The 25,971-nt window shown below is 42.5% G+C and overlaps 1 protein-coding gene across 2 annotated transcripts in view; it reads left to right on the top strand.

Annotated features, from left to right (window-relative positions):
• Positions 1 to 25,732, top strand: part of SSTR2 (somatostatin receptor 2) — a 44,137-nt gene extending 18,405 nt beyond the window's left edge. For both annotated transcript variants that reach the window (XM_073560173.1, XM_073560163.1), the window contains exon 2: positions 20,974 to 25,732. In XM_073560173.1, the coding sequence (XP_073416274.1) occupies positions 21,061 to 22,176 (1,116 nt within the window). In that variant the 5' untranslated portion in view covers positions 20,974 to 21,060 and the 3' untranslated portion in view covers positions 22,177 to 25,732. The remainder of the gene's footprint in view (positions 1 to 20,973) is intronic.
• Positions 25,733 to 25,971: the final 239 nt, after the last annotated feature.

Here is a 25,971-nt window from a genome sequence, read left to right on the forward strand (position 1 = left end):
TTACTTTATTCTGTAACTGATGAAGGTCTGATGTAAGTTTATTAGGTCAGGTGGACCAATAATCTTGGTTGAAGATCACTAGATCATTAAATATTCTGTGTCATGAAAAAGTAGGGCAAGTGTTGTCAGACCTGTGCACATATAGGGTTAAGTGCACCGTGCCTCAGTGGAATGTGCGGACGCAGTGTCCACTGCTGGTCCTGAGTAAAGGGTCAACGCCAGGGAAAGAAAATGCCAAACTAGGTAAAGTGTGAAGGGTTAAGAACTACCCTCCTCAGATCTACGTATCACCTAAGACTACTAAATACAGGTGTAGGAACAGAGGAAGAGTTCTGTCCTATGATCTGTCCCATTATTCAGGGAAAGATGAGCTGGTGAATCTGGTGTCCTGCTCTTCATCCAATGACATGATCCAGACCTAAGCAGAGAGCAGCACATAGAGAATTACTGCTGGTAAATAATCCCCCTTGTCCAGGCCAGGTCTTTAGCCATGGTACTATAAAAACTTGCCTATTGTTATTACCAGCTTCTCGTCTGGTCAGTTCCAAGCCTTGATGGCCATGACTTCTCCAGAATGTCCTCTCTATCCCACTACTTGGGTCTTCATCAGTCTTCTTGAAGACGTACTCATGGTAATTTTTGCAAACGTCCCCCTCTTTCCTCCTTACTTGAGGTGGGTCTTGCCATAATATGTCCCCAATAAAATCAAAATCAGTTCTTGTCCTTTCAAGGAGAAGGTTGAGTTTAACTTGGTCGAGTTTCTGACCATTCTTTCTCCTTTCCTGCCATAGTCTTACTCTAGTTTACGACTACACAACCCAAAAAGTTAATCCATCTCTTATAAAAAGGACGCCAGACGTTTGTCACCCCCACCAATCTGATAACTGTTATATAAAATATCTAACTAATACCCTTACACAATTAATAAAATTACTTAATATATGGATCTGTTATTTTGTCACTGTATTGTGGCATTATTTGACCACTATATCACGGTATTATGGTAACTTAGCAAGTTTGTGACCAGAACCAATCTTAATATGAATTGCATGGGGTCATTATTTATATCACTTTTATTAGATTACCTTATATATGGATGTGTTATTTGGTCCCTCTATGGTGGTGTTATCTGAGCACAATATGACAGCATTTACTTAGCAAGTTTGTGACCAGCACCAATTGTATTATATAGAACAATTATTTAGACATTTTATATCATTGATATTAGATTAACTTATATATGGATGTGTTATTTGGACACTGTATGGTGGTATTATTTGACCGCTATATGGTGGCATTTACTTAGCAAGTTTGTGACCACCAGCAATCTTAATTATAATGGTATAGTGGTATTATTTAGACATTTTAAATCACTGTCATTACATTAGTTTATATATATGGTTATTATTTGGTCACTGTATGGAGGTTATATATGGTGCTATGATTTTGTCAGTGTACAGTGATATTATTTAAGCACTATATGGCGGTATTTACTTAAAAAGCTTGTGAACAATGATTTTAAAATTAATTGTATAGTGACATTATTTATATGTCATATAACAGGTTAATTTATATATGGGCTATTTGGTATCTGTGTTTAGGACAATATGACGGTATTAAGCTTGTGAGAATCAATCTTGATATTACTTGTATAGACAAATGCAGAAAAAGACAAGGGTGGGTCAGCCTGGCAGTAATTGGCGTACAGTACACGGCTACGATCTATAATATATAAATAATAATCATTAAGGTTTATATGGCAGTGCCACAGAGCTAGCATATAAAACACATTCAGATAGGGTCATAGTAAACAAAGGACTGTCACAGGACTCCAAAACTCCATTGTGGATCTGTATGATGACAACACAATTATATAAATGTAAATATATATGAAAAAATATATGTGTACACAGGAGCATCAGAGTGGACACTATTGATCACATTGGATGCCTATATATAATACCCAGAAAGGAATAAAGATGTAATTTAGCCAGAACATGCAAGCACAACTAAGCAGACAGTAGTAATAGAGAATGTGATTACCAGTAGTGCACAGGACCAGGAACCCACCTCACCTGACGCGCGTTTCGCTTGTGGAAAGCTTCGTCCAGGGGTGATGGGCAGCTGGTGAGTGGTCGATTTAACTAGTCACTGGCCAATGAAAGAGAGGTAAACTGCCTCTCCTGATTATTTACTGTGTGAACGGTTCGACACAGAGTACTTCCTGGTTGTGCGGAGAAAATCTGGCATGTGACCACATCTTTTATTTGGTTACCATATGGTGGTATTATTTTACCACTATGTGGTGATATAGAGCTACACTCTTTGTGGTGCTGTATATTATTTTTGTAGTGTATAATGATGCCGCCGGTACTGTAGAGCATGATTTAGGAAATGTTATTTGGCCAACATATGGTGCTGGTAATTGGGAACCTTACTGCACGGTCTAGATAACTGGGCACTATACAGTAGTTTTTTTTGTACATTGTCTAAACATATGTCTTATGTAGGGAAGTGGTAATAGAAAGCAATGTACATGGATCATTCAGTGTAGAGCTGATACAGGGAGATGCCAAGGTACCAAAAGGGGCAACATGCAGCATATGGCGGGATGTGCTGTAGTTAATGCGTCTGTATTAACGGTTGTACATAAATAATGGCGCAAACTATCTACACAAAGATGGACCATGGGTTTCCACTTTAATATTTTTTGATTGATAAATAAATACGTAAGATAAGTGCCAGTACGGTGCAGACTAGTGGCCGGAGATCCATCCATACCACAATCAGGATTTATTGAAGTGTTTGAAATGTTTCCTATTAGAGCGAGAGAGTGAGACAAAATCAATAGTCTTTTCAGCTGGCTGGAAACAACTGCTTTCTGCGTCTGCCAGACCTCTGTAGCGAGAGACACGAATCAGGTCTGGGTTATTATAACGTAGTAAAATGGACTAATATCGGTATCTAGTTAATGTACAGACGAGCGTGAGAATTGTGAAACTAATGCATTGCTCCCCTGCTTACTGAGTACAATGTCATTATTACCGTCATGCTGGTTCCATGCAGCTCAGGGGCTGGAGGAATTATAGTGGCATGTTATATGGAGTTATGCAAGGACAGTCAGAGAGATATTAGTGAAGACACGCTATTAAAAAGATTGTAAAAAATATCAATATCTTATATGGTGGCTGTAGTTTATAATCTAGACACCTCAGTAGGGCATGGTGGATGGAAACCAATGCCAAAGGTGTGTATCAACTTAAGTAGGAGGAAGTCTCTATGATTAGATTTAACTTTTGATGACAGCTTATTATAAGGAAAATTGGTAACACAATTGTGCCAGGTAGAATACCTTCTTAAAGGAGTTGAAAGTTTTGGATAATCCCTTTTTATTGGAGGGGTGCAAGTAAGTCGGTACTTGACTTCAAACATGGCTCCCCACACGAGGATGGGGCAGAGTTGATAAGACAGGGTTCAACTGGAACTGGATCATACTCAACTTGAAACATATCATCAGAATGATTACAGTTTCTCAATGAAGGCGCAAACTTGTTGGTTACACACTAGATGTTGGCAAGGAGCTTGGTGGTTACACATTACTACCGAGGCACCAAGCACACAATTGGTGGAGATATCTAGTTTGGTGGTAACAGAACAACAATAATACAACACTTGGTGGTCACACTTTACTGCTGAAACACTGAGCTTGGTGGTTACACAACAACAATTGCACAACACTTGGTGGTTACTCCATAATAATGAGGCACTGAGCTTTGTGGTTACACAACAACAATTATACAATGTTTGGAGGTTTCACTTGGTGAAGGCACCTAGCTTGGTGGTAACACAATGATTATACAATGCTTGCTGATTAAATCTTAATATTGAAACACATAGCTTGGTAGGTATATACAATGATTATATAGTAACTCTTCTTCATTACAGTTGGTGGAGGCACAAAGCTTGGTTGTTACATAGCAATTATAAAATTCTTGGTGGTTATACTTCAATAATGAGGCACTGAGCTTGGTGGTTACACAGCAGTTAAACAATGCTTGAAGGTTACACTTGGTGGAGGCACCTAGCTTGGTGGTAACACAGCAATTATGCAACTCTTGGTGGTTACATCTTAATACTGAGGCACAGAGCTTGGTATACAACAATGATTATATAATTCTTTATCATTATAATTGGTGGAAGCATAAAGCTTGATGGTTAAACCATAATAATGAGGCACTAAGCTTGGTGGTTACATAATCATACAATGCTTGGTGGTTATGTTTCAATACCGAGACACTGAGCTAGGTGGTGTGGTAGATCAATTCACTCAGCGGTACACGGAGGTAGAAACAGGAACACTGTCTCTTTAAATCTTCCGTTGCTATATTATACAGGCAGCATAAACCAAAATGAAGTGAAAATAAACACAGTCCTTTGAACAGAAGGATCAACAAGACAAAGTGGTAAACAGTTTCTACATCTGCAGGGATCTGCCCGCTCCGAAGAACTTACAGTTTGGTCCATATATATTTGGACAGAGACAACATTTTTCTAATTTTGGTTCTAGACATTACCACAATGAATTTTAAACAAAACAATTCAGATGCAGTTGAAGTTCAGACTTTCAGCTTTCATTTGAGGGTATCCACATTAAAATTGGATGAAGGGTTTAGGAGTTTCAGCTCCTTACCATGTGCCACCCTGTTTTTAAAGGGACCAAAAGTAATTGGGCAATTGACTCCAAGGCTATTTCATGGACAGGTGTGGGCAATCCCTTCGTTATGTCACTCTCAATTAAGCAGATAAAAGGCCTGGAGTTGATTTGAGGTGTGGTGCTTGCATTTGGAAGGTTTTGCTGTGAAGGAAACATGCGGTCAAAGGAGCTCTCCATGCAGGTGAAACAAGCCATCCTTAAGCTGCAAAAACAGAAAAAACCATCCGACAAATTGCTACAACATTAGGAGTGGCAAAATCTACAGTTTGGTACATCCTGAGAAAGAAAGAAAGCACTGGTGAACTCATCAATGCAAAAAGACCTGGGCGCCCATGGTAGACAACAGTGGTGGATGATCGCAGAATAGTCTCCATGGTAAAGAGAAACCCCTTCACAACAGCCAACCAAGTGAGCAACACTCTCCAGGAGGTAGGCGTATCAATATCCAAATCTACCATAAAGAGAAGACTGCATGAAAGTAAATACAGAGGGTTCACTGCACGGTGCAAGCCACTCATATGCATCAAGAATCAAAAGGCTAGACTGAACTTTGCTAAAAAACATCTAAAAAGCCAGCACAGTTCTGGAAGAACATTCTTTGGACAGATGAAACCAAGATCAACCTCTACCAGAATGATGGAAAAAGAAAAGTATGGCGAAGGCGTGGTACAGCTCATGATCCAAAGCATACCACATCATCTGTAAAACACGGCGGAGGCAGTGTGATGGCTTGGGCATGCATTTCTGCCAGTGGCACTGGGTCACTAGTGTTTATTGATGATGTGACACAGGACAGAAGCAGCCGAATGAATTCTGAGGTATTCAGAGCCATACTGTGTGCTCAGATCCAGCCAAATGCAGCCAAACTGATTGGTCGTCGTTTCATACTACAGATGGACAATGACCCAAAACATAAAGCCAAAGCAACCCAGGAGTTTATTAAAGCAAAGAAGTGGAATAATCTTGAATGGCAAAGTCAGTCACCTGATCTCAACCCAATTGAGCATGCATTTCACTTGTTAAAGACTAAACTTCAGACAGAAAGGCCCACAAACAAACAGCAGCTGAAAACCACCACAGTGATGGCCTGGCAGAGCATCAAAAAGGAGGAAACACAGCGTCTGGTGATGTCCATGAGTTCAAGACTTCAGGCAGTCATTGCCAACAAAGGGTTTTCAACCAAGTACTAGAAATGAACATTTTATTTACAATTATTTAATCTGGCCAATTACTTTTGGTCCTTTTAAAAACAGGGTGGCACATGTTAAGGAGCTGAAACTCCTAAACCCTTCATCCAATTTTAAAGTGGATACCCTCAAATGAAAGCTGAAAGTCTGAACTTCAACTGCATCTGAATTGTTTTGTTTAAAATTCATTGTGGTAATGTCTAGAACCAAAATTAGAAAAATGTTGTCTCTGTCCAAATATACAGTGGGGAAAAAAAGTATTTAGTCAGTCAGCAATAGTGCAAGTTCCACCACTTAAAAAGATGAGAGGCGTCTGTAATTTACATCATAGGTAGACCTCAACTATGGGAGACAAACTGAGAAAAAAAAATCCAGAAAATCACATTGTCTGTTTTTTTTTCATTTTATTTGCATATTATGGTGGAAAATAAGTATTTGGTCAGAAACAAAATTTCATCTCAATACTTTGTGATATATCCTTTGTTGGCAATGACAGAGGTCAAACGTTTTCTGTAAGTCTTCACAAGGTTGCCACACACTGTTGTTGGTATGTTGGCCCATTCCTCCATGCAGATCTCCTCTAGAGCAGTGATGTTTTTGGCTTTTCGCTTGGCAACACGGACTTTCAACTCCCTCCAAAGGTTTTCTATAGGGTTGAGATCTGGAGACTGGCTAGGCCACTCCAGGACCTTGAAATGCTTCTTACGAAGCCACTCCTTCGTTGCCCTGGCAGTGTGCTTTGGATCATTGTCATGTTGAAAGACCCAGCCACGTTTCATCTTCAATGCCCTTGCTGATGGAAGGAGGTTTGCACTCAAAATCTCACGATACATGGCCCCATTCATTCTTTCATGTACCCGGATCAGTCGTCCTGGCCCCTTTGCAGAGAAACAGCCCCAAAGCATGATGTTCCCACCACTATGCTTTACAGTAGGTATGGTGTTTGATGGATGCAACTCAGTATTCTTTTTCCTCCAAACACGACAAGTTGTGTTTCTACCAAACAGTTCCAGTTTGGTTTCATCAGACCATAGGACATTCTCCCAAAACTCCTCTGGATCATCCAAATGCTCTCTAGCAAACTTCAGACGGGCCCGGACATGTACAGGCTTAAGCAGTGGGACACGTCTGGCACTGCAGGATCTGAGTCCATGGTGGCGTAGTGTGTTACTTATGGTAGGCCTTGTTACATTGGTCCCAGCTCTCTGCAGTTCATTCACTAGGTCCCCCCGCATGGTTCTGGGATTTTTGATCACCGTTCTTGTGATCATTCTGACCCCACGGGGTGGGATTTTGCGTGGAGCACCAGATCGAGGGAGATTATCAGTGGTCTTGTATGTCTTCCATTTTCTAATTATTGCTCCCACAGTTGATTTCTTCACTCCAAGCTGGTTGGCTATTGCAGATTCAGTCTTCCCAGCCTGGTGCAGGGCTACAATTTTGTTTCTGGTGTCCTTTGACAGCTCTTTGGTCTTCACCATAGTGGAGTTTGGAGTCAGACTGTTTGAGGGTGTGCACAGGTGTCTTTTTATACTGATAACAAGTTTAAACAGGTGCCATTACTACAGGTAATGAGTGGAGGAAAGAGGAGACTCTTAAAGAAGAAGTTACAGGTCTGTGAGAGCCAGAAATCTTGATTGCTTGTTTCTGACCAAATACTTATTTTCCACCATAATATGCAAATAAAAGGAAAAAAAAACAGACAATGTGATTTTCTGGATTTTTTTTTCTCAGTTTGTCTCCCATAGTTGAGGTCTACCTATGATGTAAATTACAGACGCCTCTCATCTTTTTAAGTGGTGGAACTTGCACTATTGCTGACTGACTAAATACTTTTTTTCCCCACTGTATATGGACCTAACTGTAACATCCACAGTTTCAGTTTTCCCTCCTCAGGACAAAAAAATGCTGAAGTTCCTCTCTCCAGCCCCACTGAACATTGACTGCCTCTGGAGGCTGACTGTTTAAGCCTCGACCAGATAAGGTGGACAACCTCCCACCAGCTCTATTGTTGTCCACAAAAAAATCCAGACCTTCAACGAAATGGCTAATTAATGCCTCATAACAATTAATGTGCTGGAGGAAAACTTCTGGGTTTTAAATCCCTGAAACCATTAGCCTCAGTGAAACATATCTCCCCTTCATAACCTTGCCAGTGACTTTTTCACAGTGGTTATACAACAATCTAATATATAAAGCTCAAAGTGTGTATGTATGTATGTATGTATGTGTGTATGTGTGTATGTCCGGCATAGGCATCCGCACCGTCGCAGCTACAGCCACATAATTTGGCAAAGTCACACGTCTGGACCCCGAGAGCATCCTAAGCTATGTTGTGAGGCGAAATTTTAACCCTGTGCGTTCCAATTCACCAAACAATTTTGCCCCTATCTACATAATGGGGGAAAAGTGTGTGCGCGTCAAGCCCCGCCCCTCATTATGATGTCATAATGCCCCTATCTACATAATGGGGAAACAGTATGTGCATATCAAGCCCCGCCCCTCATTATGATGTCACAATGGTTGCCATGGTGACGCTGATGTCATCATAGGTTGCAAGCCCCGCCGCTCATTTTGATGTCATAATGGTTGACTATGGGATGGAGGATGTGTGATGGGTATATGGGCACTGGACTGTGGGATGGAGGATATGTATGACGGGTATATGGGCACGGGACTATGGGATGGCAGATATGTATATGGGCACGGGACTATGGGATGGAGGATGTGTGATGGGTATATGGGCACTGGACTATGGGATGGAGGATATGTATGATGGGTATATGGGCACTGGAGTTTGGGATGGAGGATATGTATGACGGGTATATGGGCACGGGACTATGGGATGGCGGATATGTATGACGGGTATATGGGCACTGGACTATGGGATGGAGGATATGTATTGTGGGTATATGGGCACTGGAGTATGGGATGGAGGATATGTATGATGGGTATATGGGCACGGGACTATGGGATGGCGGATATGTATGATGGGTATATGGGCACGGGACTATGGGATGGAGGATATGTATGATGGGTATATGGGCATGGGACTATGGGATAGAGAATATGTATTATGGGTATGGGACTATGGGATGGAGAATATGTATGATGGGTATATGGGCATGGGACTATGGGATGGAGGATATGTATGATGGGTATATGGGCATGGGACTATGGGATGGAGAATATGTATGATGGGTATATGGGCATGGGTCTATGGGATGGAGAATATGTATGATGGGTATATGGGCATGGGACTATGGGATGGAGAATATGTATGATGGGTATATGGGCACTCGACTATGGGATGGCGAATATGTATGATGGGTATATGGGCACGGGACTATGGGATGGAGGATGTGTGATGGGTATATGGGCACTGGACTATGGGATGGAGGATATGTATGACAGGTATATGGGCACGGGACTATGGGATGGATGATGTGTGATGGGTATATGGGCACTGGACTATGGGATGGAGGATATGTATGACGGGTATATGGGCACGGGACTATGGGATGGCGGATATGTATGATGGGTATATGGGCACGGGACTATGGGATGGAGGATATGTATGATGGGTATATGGGCATGGGACTATGGGATAGAGAATATGTATTATGGGTATGGGACTATGGGATGGAGAATATGTATGATGGGTATATGGGCATGGGACTATGGGATGGAGGATATGTATGATGGGTATATGGGCATGGGACTATGGGATGGAGAATATGTATGATGGGTATATGGGCATGGGTCTATGGGATGGAGAATATGTATGATGGGTATATGGGCATGGGACTATGGGATGGAGAATATGTATGATGGGTATATGGGCACTCGACTATGGGATGGCGAATATGTATGATGGGTATATGGGCACGAGACTATGGGATGGAGGATGTGTGATGGGTATATGGGCACTGGACTATGGGATGGAGGATATGTATGACAGGTATATGGGCACGGGACTATGGGATGGATGATGTGTGATGGGTATATGGGCACTGGACTATGGGATGGAGGATATGTATGACGGGTATATGGGCACGGGACTATGGGATGGATGATATGTATGATGGGTATATGTACTATGAGATGAAGGATGTGTGATGGGTATATGGGCATGGGACCATGGGATGGAGAATATGTATGATGGGTATATGGGCATGGGACTATGGGATGGAGAATATGAATGATGGGTATATGGGCACGGGACTATGGGATGGAGAATATGTATGATGGGTATATGGGCATGGGACTATGGGATGGAGAATATGTATGATGGGTATATGGGCACGGGACTATGGGATGGAGGATATGTATGATGGGTATATGGGCATGGGACTATGGGATGGAGAATATGTATGATGGGTATATGGGCATGGGACTATGGGATGGAGAATATGTATGATGGGTATATGGGCATGGGACTATGGGATGGAGAATATGTATGATGGGTATATGGGCATAGGACTATGGGATGGAGAATATGTATGATGGGTATATGGGCACTCGACTATGGGATGGCGAATATGTATGATGGGTATATGGGCATGGGACTATGGGATGGAGAATATGTATGATGGGTATATGGGCACTCGACTATGGGATGGAGGATATGTATGATGGGTATATGGGCACGGGCCTATGGGATGGTGGATATGTATGATGGGTATATGGGCACGGAACTATGGGAAGGAGGATAATTATAATTTGCTATAACTAACCACAGTTAGTTACTATGCCCGGGCAGCGCCGGGCTCTTCAGCTAGTGATTATATAATTCTTGGTGGCTACACTTGATGTTTAGGGTAATTAACATAATACATCTTACAATTTATAACAATCAGAAGAGTCCACATTTTATTTTTCAAAAGCAAGGCAGTCTGCAATTTCACTCACAGATGCAGGTGACAGCAGAACTTCATGATGCAATCCACAGCAGTTTGGTGGCCATTAAGGAGTGATCTGTATCTATGTTTCCTCCAGGGCCACTTCTTTCTGGGGTTCTTCCCCCAGCAGGCCAACCTAATTTGGCACTCTAGACTCAGTCTCATTGCAGTATTCTGATTCTTTGCTTCTCGGCCAGGCCTGACTTCATCCTTAGGATCTCTCAGTTGTAACTCCCATTGGGTGGTCTGGTTTGGTGAGTGCACTGCCTCACATGCTATAATTACTTCCTACTCACAACAGTGCAGTCGCTGCCTTTTTATAAAAAATCCAGCTGATCCTTAGAGCAGAGCCTGAGGGGTACATGTGCCTGTGAGTCCTTAGATGTGAGCTGTGATCTCAACAGGTATTTGTGCCCAGCTCTCACAATGCAGGATAGAAGCACACTGCTTGTGTAATGCATCCTAATATTTTATGTTCCCTGCAATAAAAAGGTTACATACAGGGGCTTCTCACAAAAGTAGAATATTATCAAAAAGTATATTTATTTCAGTTCTTCAATGTAAAAAGTGAAACTCATATATTATATAGAATAATATTTAGAATTGAGAGTCCTCAGTGGTTGATACCTTTTAATGGCTAACTGAAAAGATAGTAACACATTGCAAGCTTTAGAGACTACTCAGGTCTCTTCATCAGGCTAGACCAGGTGTCTAGCCTGATGAAGTGACCTGCGTAGTCTCGAAAGCTTGCAATGTGTTACTATCTTTTCAGTTAGCCATTAAAAGGTATCAACCATTGAGGACTCTCAATCTAATATATAAAGCTCAATGTGTGTATGTATGTATGTATGTATGTATGTGTGTATGTCCGGGATTGGCATCTGCACCGTCACAACTACAGCCACAAAATTTTGCACAGTCACACGTCTGGACCCCGAGAGCATCATAGGTTATGTTGTGAGGTGAAATTTTAACCCCGCGCGTTCCAATTCACCAAACAATTTTGCCCCTATCTACATAATGGGGAAAAGGTGTATGTGTGTATTGTCATCTGCACCGTCATAGCTACAGCCACAAAATTTTGCACAGTCACTGGACCCCGAGAGCGTCATAGGCTATGTTGTGAGGCAAAATTTTAGCCCCGCGTTTTCCAATTCACCAAACAATTTTGCCTCTATCTACATAATGGGGAAAAAGTGAAAGGAAAAGTGTTGGAGGCAAATTGACAGCTGCCAGATGTGAACAAGGGGGACTTACAGAATGAGAGCGATGGCGCCAAAGAGTATATACCATACAGTTGCTAAGGTGGGGCCCTGACATGGGATACTCACCACACACGGGGATATGAACACACACACAAAATGCGCCACACACTACCACGTGCTTCAACACATATACCACCCTCACCACACATACACCACCCTCGTCACATAAAAGTCGAAACACAAAAGTCGCCACTCAAAACTCGCCACGCTGTCCCAGAGCTGTTTAAACGATGAAAAATGAGCTGTGATTGGTTGCTATCAGCAACAGTTTTCTTTGTAGACAGTTGTGGTAACTAAGGCCTATTATTCTTATCATTTCTATGGTGTTATCGTCTATTAGATATATGGCTCAACAGACAGTATCACACAGAATAGGCTTAGATACACAGCTCAGCAGATGGTATCACACAGAATAGGATTAGATACACGGCTCAGCAGTCAGTATCACACAGGATAGGATTAGATACACGGCTGAGCAGTCAGTAACACACGCTAGGATTGGATACACAGCTCAGCAGAAAGTATCACACAGGAGAGGATACTTGGGTAATCGTTTAGTTAATTTGTGTTGCAAATCAAGCACGGTGATACTGTTGTTTATAAACCAGGTATTGGTACTTTTGGGAGTGTGGACAGGTGCCAAGTCCTGCTGGAGAATGATATTTCCATCTCCAAAAGCTTGTCGGCACAGGGAAGTATGAAGTGCTCTAAAATTTCCTGGTAGACGGCTGTGCTGACTTTGATCTTGATAAAACACAGTGGACCTACACCAGCAGATGACATGGCTCCCCAAACCATCACTGATTGTGGAAACTTCACACTAGACCTCAAGCAGCTTGGATTGTGGCCTCTCCACTCTTCCTCCAGACTCTGGGACCTTGATTTCCAAATGAAATGCAAAATTTACTTTAATCTGACAACAACACCTTGGACCACTGAGCAACAGTCCAGTTCTTTTTCTCCTTGGCCCAGGTAAGACGCTTCTGGCGTTGTCTATTGGTCATGAGTGGCTTGACACAAGGAATGCGACACTTGTAGCCCATGTTCTGGATACGTCTGTGTGTGGTGGCTCATGAAGCAATGACTCCAGCAGCAGTCCTCTCCTTGTAAATCTCCCCCACATTTTTGAATGGCCTTTTCTTAACAATCCTTTCAAGGCTGCGGTTATCCCGATTGGTTGTGCGCCTTTTTCTACCACACTTTTTCCTTCCAGTCAACTTTCCATTAATATGCTTGGATACATACAGCACTCTGTGAACAGCCAGCTGACATAATGGCTTTTGGGTTTTCATTGTCTGTAAGCCATAATCATCAACATTAACAGAAATAAACACATGGAAGAGATCACTCTGTTTGTAATGACTCTAATGTATATAATGAGTTTCACTTTTTGAAGTGAAGAACTGAAATAAATTAACTTTTTGATGATATTCTAATTTTGGGAGAAGCACCTGTAGCACAAAAATAATACACAGCTGGTTTGCCTAGCTAAAGGTCCAGTTCCAAGAAGTTGACATTTTCTCTCAATTCGCTAACCCAATGTGTGAGCTTAACAGAAAGTCAAATGCTGGGACCACCAGTGATCAAATTTAAGCCTTGAGGACATTTTTCAAAGTATTTAATTCCAAAGCAGCGTCAACACTGGTGAATTCAAGCGTTACTTGGTGCTCATTGAAGTCAATTACCCTATCGAGTAATGCTTTGACTTGCCAGGTTCTGACACATTTTTTGGTGATGCCCTCACATTTACAACAGTCAGAAACTGTAATTCTGTTCTGTATACCATAACTACACTGAAGCTATCAGACTATTGGATTGCAATGTCTACGTGTATCAGATAAATACAGAGGCTGCCAAAGCTCAAACAAGTCACTGAAATCCTGTAAAGGGCACCACCTCTTTTATTATGCATGTTTGTGAACATATGTCTTCTACATTTGCATTCATAGCTAATATTAAACTGGTTGTCTTATGATGACAACCGCTGTGCATGGTCTATTAGTTCTCAGGGGGTACCGTTTTTTATTATTCAGATCACCAGCCGGAATAGTGAATCTTATAGGCCCAGTAATGCTTCTTCTTGATTTGCAAATTAGCTCTCCTCTAGAAGAAAGAACACTGCCTATCAAGGCTCTGTGGTGGGTCAAACAATGACTTACATGGTAGCTACCTATAGGCGGCACTATAAAGACGGTTATCTTCCTTCTGGAGAGCTAAATTGCATATGACAGCTGATGGTTTCCACAAGGAGAAACAGAACCCCTCAAAGTTACTGGCCTCTCATCCGGGTATCATTCTGCCAACCAGCATTCTTTTCTATAAAGTACTTAGAAGAGATGATTTTTGGGATTCTTCCTTTTATATTTGGGGGAGGCTTTGGTTTGGAAACAATCCCTAGTGATGACTCAAGGTTCCTTATCAGTGGGGAAATTATTGGTTCTCCTTAAAGAGACAGTCAGCCAACCCGTCAATATGGGCCGGTTTCGTCCGACATTAGTCTAATGCCCTCGCCTTAATGAGCCATTTAATCAGGGATAAATGTCAAGTAAGAAACTCATCCAAAGACAGCCTGTTTGGAGGGGAAAATACAATCTGTCTTTAGACGAGCTTCTGGTTTAAAGGGAACTTGTCACCCTCCCAGGGCCTTTTTAAGTAAAAGAGCCACCATCAGCAGCACTAAGGTTGCATTCTGTGAAGGTAACTCTTATGTTTCTTATCCCTAGGAGCGCTGAAATACTGACTTTTATAAATTTCCCGCCATACCTCTATTGTGTCCCGGAGGTATGTTTTCTCCCCCTGTGTCAACTGCCTCAGAGCTGTCAATCATCTCCCTCTTGCATCTGTGTGCCGCCTCCTGTGAACCTGTTACATGCCCAGCACCTGCGCTTTGCCAACAGTACTCGGGCATGCACGATGCGCGCTGCCCGGGAACTTACATCAAGCCACAGATTCCGCCCCACAGTGTGTTATGATGTATTCACACTGAAAAGCTGATGATCTCTCTATTCAGCCTGTCACCATCTCCCTCCTCCTCTTTCCTCCACCGTAGTACGTCGGCACTCGTCAGCATCTTAGTGAGCTGAAGTGCCAACGTATTACGGTGGAGGAAAGAGGAGGAGGGAGATGGTGACAGGCTGAATAGATAGATCATCAGCTTTTCAGGCGCAGAGATAGATCCTCATTGCGCAGACACCAGATTCCCAGCCCCGCAGTGTGAATACATCATAACACACTGCGGGGCGGGATCTGTGGCCTCCGCTACACGCAGGCGCGATATCCTTACATCATCTCCTGATGTAAGTTCCCAGGCAGCGCACACGGCGCATGTCCGAGAAATGTTGGCAGAGTGCAAACGCCAGGCGTGTGACAGGAGGCGGCGCACAGATGCAAGAGGGAGATGATTGATGGCTCTGAGGCGGTTGACACAGGGGGGAGAAAACATACCTCCGGGACACAATAGAGGTATGGCGGGCAATTTAGTCAGTATTTCAGCATTCCTAGGGATAAGAACCATAAGAACCACCTTCACAGAATGCAACCTTAGTGCTGCTGAAGGTGGCTCTTTTGAGGTACTGTCACACTTAGCAATGTACTAGCGATCCCGACCAGCAATATGACGTGGTCAGGATCGCTGGTGCATCGCTAAGTGGTCGCTACTGAGCTGCCACACAGGCAGATCTCACTAGCGACATCGCTGGGGATGGGGGTCGCTACTTACCTGTCACACCAGGCGATCCTGCGTCCTCCACGCGTCGCTCGTCGTCACAGCAGGAAGCGCCGCAGGAAGCAAACGACGTGAAACAGTCCAGCCTGTTCTCGCGCGATCAGCGATAACCAGCGGGGGAGCGGGTTGTAGGTAAGTATCACATGTAGCGATATCGCTAGCAATATCGCTATAACGTCACAAGTTATAGCAATATTGCTAGCGATATCTCTTAGTGTGACATGCCATTTACTGAAAAAGGCCCTGGGGGTGACAGGTTCCCTTTAAGGCTACTTTCACACATCAGGTTTTCGGCGTCAGGCGCGATCCGGCGTCGTGCCGGAATGCCGGATCCGGCAAATGTTTTGTAAAACCTGATGTGCCGGATCCGGTTTTCTGCCGGATCCGTCTTGTTCTTGACAGACAAAACCGGATCCGTCTCATCCGGTTCATCCGTTTTTCTATCCGTTTTTCGACGGATTACGCCGGATCCGGTTTTTAAAATTGACCCTTGTGGCCTTCCGAACGGGATTGGCTACTGGAAAACTATATATAGCATGTTCCTACAGCCCTTCTTTGACAGGTTGTAGAGAAGAAAGTGCAGGTTGGAGAGAAGAGCAAGTTACTGGCGAAGATGGATGTTGTCATTGGAAATATTACCACTAGAAGTTCTGTGACGGTTTCAGTAATGAGGGACAATTTTGCACTATACTTTATGTCACCTCAAGGCAGAGTACACTGGCAGGATGACAGAGTGTGAAAGATTTGTTCCCTAACCAAACTTGTGTACCTTCTGGACCAACAGTATATACCTTTGCCAACCAAAGTTGGCTATCTTGTCATGGTCTTACTATTTTTAGCTTTAGGCCAAAGGTGTGTACCTGGTTGTGTTTTATGCAAAGTATTTCACCTTTTAACAAAAGTTGTGTACATTGTTAGGAAATCACCAACAATAAACACAACTTTTTAGGTGAAATACTTTGCTTCAAACACAACCAGGAACACAACTGTGGCAAAAAGCTAAAATTTACCCACAGTTATATACCTGGTTTTGAATACCTTTTTACCTTTGAAATACCCTGTATTTAACCTTTTTTTTAAACATAGTTCGCCGCAGAATGAAATGACAGACAACCATTGTGAAACGATAATTTAACTTTTATTTAAAATTTTTTTTTTTTTTGTAAAATGTTTTTAAAGTGCAAAAAACTTTTTTAATAAAGGTTTTAAACCCAATGGGCATTTTTATTAAAAAACACACATTACAAATCTGTGTAGTGTGGGGTGGAAATACTGCTGGAGGGGCTGCGGGACACTTCGACACTGGGTGTGTGGAGAGAGGACTGGGATCGTGGTGGGGAAGGAACAGTTAGAGGTGAAGGTGTGGAAAAAACTACAGAATGGGTGGACATGTGGGAGGCAGAAGAGGTGGTGGGCGGTGGAGTGGAGGGTTGGGTAGGGACTGTAGGAGCAGATGATGTTGATGGAAAGTTGTGTGGGGAAGGAGTTTGGTACGGGGAAGGAGTTTGGTATGGGGAAGGAGTTTGGTACGGGGCAGGTTGCTGGAAGTGGGGAGATGTCTGGTACTGGGGAGGTTGCTGGTACTGGTGAGGTTGCTGGTATGTAATAGGAGGGGGAGGATGGAAAGTGGCTGGAGGGGGTGCAGATGTAATAGGAGGGGGAGGATGGAAAGTGGCTGGAGGGGGTGCAGGTGGAGGAACTACAGTGGTGGGAGGTGGAGGTTGGGAGGTAACCTGCTGTAGAGCACCGTGGCACGAATGCATTACATGCATCTGCTGGGTAGGAGATAGTGTTGCCATGCGCTCCACAACAGACCTGAAAAAGGTGAGGTTTGGCGAAGATCTTGCTTCTGAATGCATGGTTTGCAGAAGTGTCTTCACCTCCAGAATGCTGGAGTTGATCTGCTGAAAGCCTGCGGAGATTTGCTCTGACAAGACTTTTAGACAGTTCTGTAAAGATGCATTCAGATGCAAGAACTCTTGCGCATAACTCTTTTCCTGACCCCTCTGCCGCTGCCGCCCAGTACCCGCAGGTGTACTAGAGGTGGCAGGGGCAGAAGGGTGGGGTAAAGGGAAAGCGATCTCCTCACCAGCAGCTTCATGTAATGTAGGCGGCCACGATGCTCCTGTGCTGGTGGATGGGACAGATGGGTCGAATGTGTGGGAAGGCTGGGAAGGTGCAGATGTACCGGGGCGGTCGAAGTGTCCCTCGGTGCCGGTCTCCTCAGGGATCGCCTCAGAAGGGTCCAATCGTGCAGGCTCCCGAGTGCTGCTCACCGTGCTGTGGAATAAAGAGAAAAAAAAACAATTAAAATACTGACATGGTATGGCCCTGGCTGAAAAAAAAAAGTTACATCTAACATTTTTTTTCACATGTGGTGTGTAATATTTACCTTCTGGTGAGCATTGTTTCCCGGAGGAACGACAGGGCTTGTGCGTACTTGTACTTGCTCCTGCGTCCTCCAGATCCACTCGGGGCCCGCATCTCTTTATTGAACTCCTTCTTGAAACGATCCCTCACAGACCGCCACCGATTCACAATTCTGTTCCCTGAAACGAGAAAGGAGTGGTTAGTATACAACATCAGTGTTTCACAAACTCCAGTCCTCATGGTCCCCAGGGGTCATGTTGTCAGGATTTCCATAGTAAATAGAAATCCTGAACACATGATCCGTGGGGACCACGAGGACTGGAGTTCGGGAAACACTGGTTTACATCAAGCAACCGGTACTGTATATACTTACGCACTTTAAACTGGGCCCGAACATCGAGGTCCTCCCAGCGGCCCACAAGGAGCGAACAGATTTCCTCCCAGAGTCGTCGGGTAACGATAAGGTCAGCGTGGCGGCGGTCAGCCATATTCCAGAGCGGCTCCCTTTCTCTGACGAGATCGATGAGGCGGTCCACATCAATCCCTCCATCCTCACCGTCAGAGTCGGGAGCACGCTGTGAAGGCTGTTAAAGAAAAAGACAAAAATAACATAATTAGCCTCCACAAAAGAAATGAAATAAAAAGTGCAAAAAAACAAAGCAAAAATATTTATACTTACACGCTGGTGACCGCCGCGTTGCTGTCGCCGACGACCCTGGGAGGCACTGCGAGGACCTCTTGGCCGAGCACCAGATTGGGAAGACTAGAGAAGAAAACAAAAAATGTTATGTCTTTGGATGTAGGCATTTGTTTGCTGTGTGTGGTCTGCAGAACATTGTTTTCTATGTGTTGTGTGTAGTGTGATGTTGTGTTTCTGCGTTTGATGCAAAAAACTTACCAATTGTGAGCCCACTCCAGGTGTCTGTCCACCCCTTCCTTCTTCTTCTGGGAGCTCCTCTTCATCTTGTGATTCCTGTTTTGAAATAAAAGGCAATGAATATGACATATATTACAGAGATGATGGATTTTGGAAATAAAAACTTACCGTCAAACGCTGACGATGTGAGGGAGGGCTCCCAGAAGAAGATGTGCTGTCCTCTTGATGGCCAGACTCCATGGCTGTGGGTATTGCTGCTGCTGTTGCTGCTGCCAGTGATGCCATTTCTGCTGCTGCTGCTGCTGCATCTCTTGGGCGGCTGTTGAATAAAGAGAAACAAAGGGCCAATGAATATCTTGATATTCCATGGCCCTAGTTTGGAGGAATGGGGGATTTGATAATTACCGTCTCTCATCTGCTGCTGGACTCCCCTCCTCATCATGTTCCATTTGCTGTTCCATTTGCTGCTCCATTTGGGGTGGTGGTGGTGCTGATGGTGCTGCAGTGGTCTCCTGCCTTCTCCTGCTGCGCTTGGTTGCTTTCTTGGGTGGCATGTTGGGTGTGGCTGTGGGTCCCACTGTCTTGCTTTTATATATGTCTTGTGGGCAGAGCTACTGAGCATGCTCAGACCAAAAAAACCGGATCCGGCCACCGGATCCGGCTTTCGCCGGATCAGGCGCATTGCGGCGCTCATAGGCTTTCATTGTGTGAAAAAGCCGGACGCGCCGGATCCGGCGGGTCCGGCTTTTTCGCCGGAGACAAAAAACGTTACAGTAGCCGTTTTTTCCAGACGCCGGATCGCGACACATTGCCGGATCCGGCGAAAACCGGATGAAACGCATGGCCATCCGGCGCGATCCGGCGCAAATGCAAGTCAATGGGGGGGAAACCGGATCCGGCATTGCATTTCGCCGGATCCGGTTTCTGTCAAAAGCGCCGGATCACGCCTGACGGCGAAAACCTGATGTGTGAAAGAGGCCTAAGCTTTTTTCCTTGGTCAAGTTGCAAGACTTGTTAAATGTTCAGACATTGACTTGTAGGGTAGCCACCTCTCCTAGACGGTACTTGCAAGAAACTTTTATTTTGTGAGAAAGCTAATTTTCAGACTTTTTAACAGATGGGCCATTTTTTGAGAAGGTAGCTGCAATATTGGTTACATTAAAGACACAGAATTTTTCCTTGTGGAGAAAGCCTATTTCCATGTTCTTATTGACAGCCACTTATTAAAATCTTCTGCTCTGTCATTTCGAGGGACAGCATGTGATGCTAAAATCTATGGCTGGCTATAGTTTCCCCAAGTGAGTACTGAAGGTTCGAGAAACAAGATCAATGGTGATCTTTGAAGAATTTTGTTGGCTTTTACAAAGCAGTTAATTGAAGAAAAATTATATTTATTCTAGAGATGAGTTGATCGCTTCACACAACCCCAGACAACGATCCAGGTCATCGCCCTCTGGTCATGGACAAGAGCTATGTGAATTTCCTGAATGTCTAGGTTCTCCAATGCAATGTATGATTAGCTGGCCCCGTGTAACGTCACCTGTGCAGATGATTTCTTGCCAGCCCAGCTAATCAAACTATAACCTGAGCCTGGGATCCCGTGGGGTAAGGAAATTCGCACAGCTCCTCTTCACAGTCAGAGAGCACTGACCTGGTCCATGGCCCTGGTTGCAGAAAAGCGATCTACTCAGCTTTAATTTATTCCCTTAGAACTAAGCTATATCATCACAAGTCTGACAGCTGGAGGCTCAGAAATTAGTGCATTTTATGGATATGAATAGAGCAAAACTCTGGTATACATTTAAGTTCAAGATCAATAATATACAGTCATAGAAGCATGGGCTTTTGCGTAGTTAATAGATTTGTCAATTCGTTGCTACTTGCAGTTGCTAGCTTTTAATGATTTTTTTTTTGCTTTTATGTGTTTTGTTTTAGTGCTCACCAGACTACAAAGAACGGAAGAGTCTGCCATAAGTATGTAATAGACAGACATCATTTTCTGTGAAACGACAAAACGAGAAAATGGAGCAGGATAATTCAGATTTACCCAACATCACAGAGTTGTACTTTTCTCCTGTTTCTCAGGGGTACATTATGGAGACCATAAGCAATGCATCCATAAACGAAACATCACAATACTTTGACATGACAAGCAATGCCATCCTTACCTTCATTTACTTTGTGGTGTGCATCGTAGGACTTTGTGGAAATACACTGGTCATTTATGTCATACTCCGATATGCCAAGATGAAGACCATCACCAATATCTACATCCTAAACTTAGCTATAGCTGATGAACTCTTTATGCTTGGCTTGCCCTTTTTGGCCATGCAGGTGGCTTTGGTCTATTGGCCCTTTGGCAAAGTTATTTGCAGAATTGTCATGACAGTGGATGGCATTAACCAATTCACCAGTATCTTCTGCCTTACAGTTATGAGCATAGACCGGTACCTTGCAGTGGTTCACCCAATCAAGTCAGCAAAATGGAGGAGACCAAGGACTGCTAAGATGGTTAATGCTGCAGTATGGACCATCTCTCTTTTAGTCATCATGCCCATCATGAATTATGCTGGGGTACAACTTTCCAGTGAAAGAAGAGGCAGCTGCACCATTATTTGGCCAGATGATTCAACCACCTGGTACACTGGTTTTATAATTTATGCCTTCATCCTAGGATTTCTCATTCCTCTCAGTATTATCTGCCTTTGCTATCTGTTTATCATTATCAAAGTGAAGTCCTCTGGGATAAGAGTTGGCTCCTCCAAAAGAAAACGATCAGAAAAGAAAGTTACGAGGATGGTGTCTATAGTGGTAGCTGTTTTTATCTTTTGCTGGCTTCCATTCTACATCTTTAACGTCTCCTCGGTATCTCTTTTAATAGTGCCAACTCCAGGCTTAAAAGCAATGTGGGACTTTGTCGTGGTTCTCAGTTATGCCAACAGTTGTGCCAATCCCATACTTTATGCCTTTCTATCTGACAACTTTAAAAAGAGTTTTCAGAACGTCCTTTGCTTATCCAGGGTAAGTGGCATGGATGAAGCAGACAGAAGTGATAGCAAACAAGACAAGTCCAGGTTAAATGAAACAACTGAAACGCAACGCACATTGCTTAATGGTGATCTTCAAACCAGCATCTAGGGATATGTGAAAGTATAAAATAAAGCTGTATATATGAGCAAATTCACCTAAAAAAATATATAGGTTATGAAAGTGTAGGAACCAGCTTATGGATGAAAGTTCTTTGAAGGCTCCTTAGTTTACAAGTTTATTTTGAACTTGACGAATTTGTAAATGTTTGCACTCAGTACAGTTCCAGAGTCCATGGCCTTTCTCCAAACACTTCATTGCCAGATCTTGTGTGTAGAGTCCAAAGTTACTAAATAACTTATAGTACATAATGAATGTACTGTAGGATACGGAGGAACAATTCCTTCTGTGTGATGATATAGACTTTAGTTGGTGAACCCAAACTTAAAAATCTTTCTCTTGAAATTTTTGGCTAAGACCTTGCTCAACAGCAGAACATATCTCCTGGAGGTGAGAAGACCTAGAAGATCCACATCTACATCAATAGTGGTGGATTAGGGTTGCATTTTCATTATAAAATACTCAATTGCCAATATTTTACAAGACTACAGGTCACCATGCCATTATATGAGATTCATTAACTTTTTTTAAAAATTAAAGACCTTGTACACAATTGAAAGTACCTCTAGGAAGTGAAGACCTACATCAATGTCAATATTGCTGGGTTAAGGAAGCATTTTCATCTTCAGTATAAACTTCCCAACTGACAACATTTTATAAGACTACAGGTCAACAGACCACCAAATGGGATTCAATAACTTGCTTTGAAAAATTAAAGGATCCGCCTTGCCCAATAGTGAACTGTATCTTTAAGAGGTCAAACCTACATTAACGTCAATGTTTCTGGGTTATCGTCACACTTACAATAACAACGGCCCCATTGCCAATGTTTTGTGAGACTATGGATCACCATGTTGTCACCTGGGATTCACTAAGCTTTTTTAGAAATTGTAGATCTTGCTCAACAGCTGAAAGTATCTCAAGGAAGTGAAGACAATATTGCTAAGTTATGGCTGCATTTTCAGTATCAACTGCCAACGTTTTACAAAACTGCAGTTATCCAGACCAACATAAGGAATTTGCTAATTGCTTTGAAAAATGAAAACATCCAGCTAAAGATTTTGATCACTCAGAGAAAAATATCTTATCACAGTCAATGTTGCTGTGTTATGGTCCCATTTTCAATAACAACTGCCCCATTGCCAGCGTTTTGCAAGACTACAGGTCATCATACCATCATATAGTATTCACAAAGCTTTTTGAAAAATCATATTAAGCACTTTCATGAACCGTACTGCTTCCTGTACAACATTCTACATTGACTCTATTACGTTTTTTTTTATCAAAGAGGTGAGGCACCAGCCTAAAGTGTTGTGTCGGGTTATCTCAGATATGTTTGCCTAGCTCTTAGTATACTGTATATATCTATATAAAACATACTCATACACACAAAACACAACTTATTTAATGGCTTATTTTCATTTCTACCAATTACCAGAAGATTAGTGGTTTTATTTATTATTTTTTTTATTCTCTTAGCTTGGCATAAAATATTTACTTTATTGTAGTAAATCACTTTATAGTCACGAAGTAACACACTGCACTTTACATTCAGGCACAATAACTTTGCCCTTCTTCTGGAGTAAAGCGCAAAGCATAAAAAGTTGATTTTTTTGGACTAAATCTGGCATAATAAATAGAAAAAAAATTCATAAAACAAGAGACAACAATATAAAAAAGAAGAATCTCTTACATTTTCCAAAGTGTCTATCAAGGCCAGAGTGGAACAAATAACCCACCATAGCACAGTACCTGGACATATCTTCACACACCACGTGGTCTACCCTGACCCTACTAGAAAGTCTTGGGAACCAAAAAGGCTGCTATTTGCAGCATGATTGGAGCTGCTGATTGTTCTACCCACATAAGGATTGGCATGTAACCTGGACATATCAGTACTGCTGGTCCCTAATTCAAAGACGAAACCCAAGACTAGTATTAACCTTTGCAGGGTAAAGTAATATTGTGCCTACATATATAAATAGTACTAATAGAGTACCTAGAATTTCTACAGTTTTGCCAACTTTGTTACTGATACTGGCACCTTCAGAGGAACCAAATGAACCTAATTTAATTTTGTTTATTGATTTCAGCTAACACACAGATCTCTGGGGCAAGCATGGAGTCCTAGCTCACATTTACAAATCCTGGTGTTAAACTTCACGCTATTCGGTAAAAATAATGCAAATTGTTTCTTCAGAGAGGAAGAGGACTAGAATTCTAGTGCCATCTATTGGAAGTAGCAATTCTAACCGTCAATGTTGAGCCTTATCACATGACTTAGGATAAAAGCCAAACCACAATCTAAGTCATGTGACAAGACTCGTTAAAGGGTTGACATTGACGGTTAGAATTGCTACTTCCAATAGGTGGCACTAGAGTTCTAGTCCTCTTCCTCTCTGAAGAGACAATTTGCATATTTCCAGGAGGAGCATTGCGGCTTTAAGTCTCCTCATCTCGGCATGTTTAGCATGTCAATCTCCACAAGGAGAAACAATACTTATTGGATTCCTGTAAAAATAATCTAATCCTACTTTTTTGGTATCTTGTACAGATGTGTCCACACTTACCTTTCCAAATTTTAAAAAGGGATCTGTGACATGCTAGAAAAACCCTTCAAGTAGCATCACAACCCAGACCACGCATAGATATGTATTTTATATACATCTCCCAACAGAGTATCACAAAATCATGTTATTTTCCAATGCCAGAAATCTCAGGCCACCGATCTCGATACATGTCAAGCCAATAGGAAAAGGAAAAGGTGGACACATCTATACATTCAACCTATAGGGCATTGTTGCCCATAAATAAGGTGGAACCAAGGAGCACCCATGTCTCCTATGTGGTCAATAGAGAGATTGGATCACTACACTTCAGAATAGACTCTGTAAACCTGTGCTGGACTTTTTGCCAGAAATCTGTCGTACAACATTTTGAGAAGCAAGATTTTTGCATAACCTTGTGTTGAGCAAAAATGTGCAACTTTTGGCGTTTTCACAACAGTTTTGCCTAGCTCTGGCAAAGTGGACAGAGGTGGGGCAAGAAGGAGGCGGAACTAGGGCTTAACCCCATGGCTCATCTAATTCTTGATGAGCTTTACCTTTCGTTAGACCAGAAATTTTACTCTAGTGATTGACCGGAGTAACATTTGTGGTGAAGCGCATGCCACTTTTCAGACGTGTGTGATTCATTAAAAGGTGTCTTAATGAATCTGGGATCTCAGACTCTAGTAAGACCCCTCATCAAGGCCGGCGTGAGCAATTGATGAATCGGTGTCTTCAGGCACCACAGTGTTTGCAATGGATATAGGGCAAACAACTCCCCCTGTCCAGGAATGGATCCTGATATTTGATCTTGGGTTCCCCTCTCCTTTAAGTAATTTTTTGGGAGTAAACCACAGCCTACTATAAATATACTTTAACAGAAATGTGTCATACAACTTTCCAAATGATCTCTATTTGTCATATTTAAATTTTGTTATATATTTTCAGAAAGTGCTTAAATTATAAAATTGCTTGTGGAAACATTAAAAAAAACAGATGTATTCTTCTTTTTGGCTCTTTTACTTTGGAAATGACAATTCTTAAAACTGTAACTGTTGTTTTAAATGTTCTTTTTCCATAACTCAATAGTACACATGAAATAAGAGACTTTGTAATATGACTTAATAGAGAAATCTGCTTCTCTCCCTTTAGACTGATCCTTCATTCTCAAAATTCTCAATTCACGGTTAAAATTTGTCTTCAGTGTATACAGATTTTCTCATTACTGAGATAGATGACA

The sequence above is a fragment of the Dendrobates tinctorius genome, unplaced genomic scaffold (genome assembly GCF_039654945.1).
Source record: "Dendrobates tinctorius isolate UK_male_01 unplaced genomic scaffold, ASM3965494v1 ptg000014l, whole genome shotgun sequence".
Lineage (NCBI taxonomy): Eukaryota > Metazoa > Chordata > Amphibia > Anura > Dendrobatidae > Dendrobates > Dendrobates tinctorius.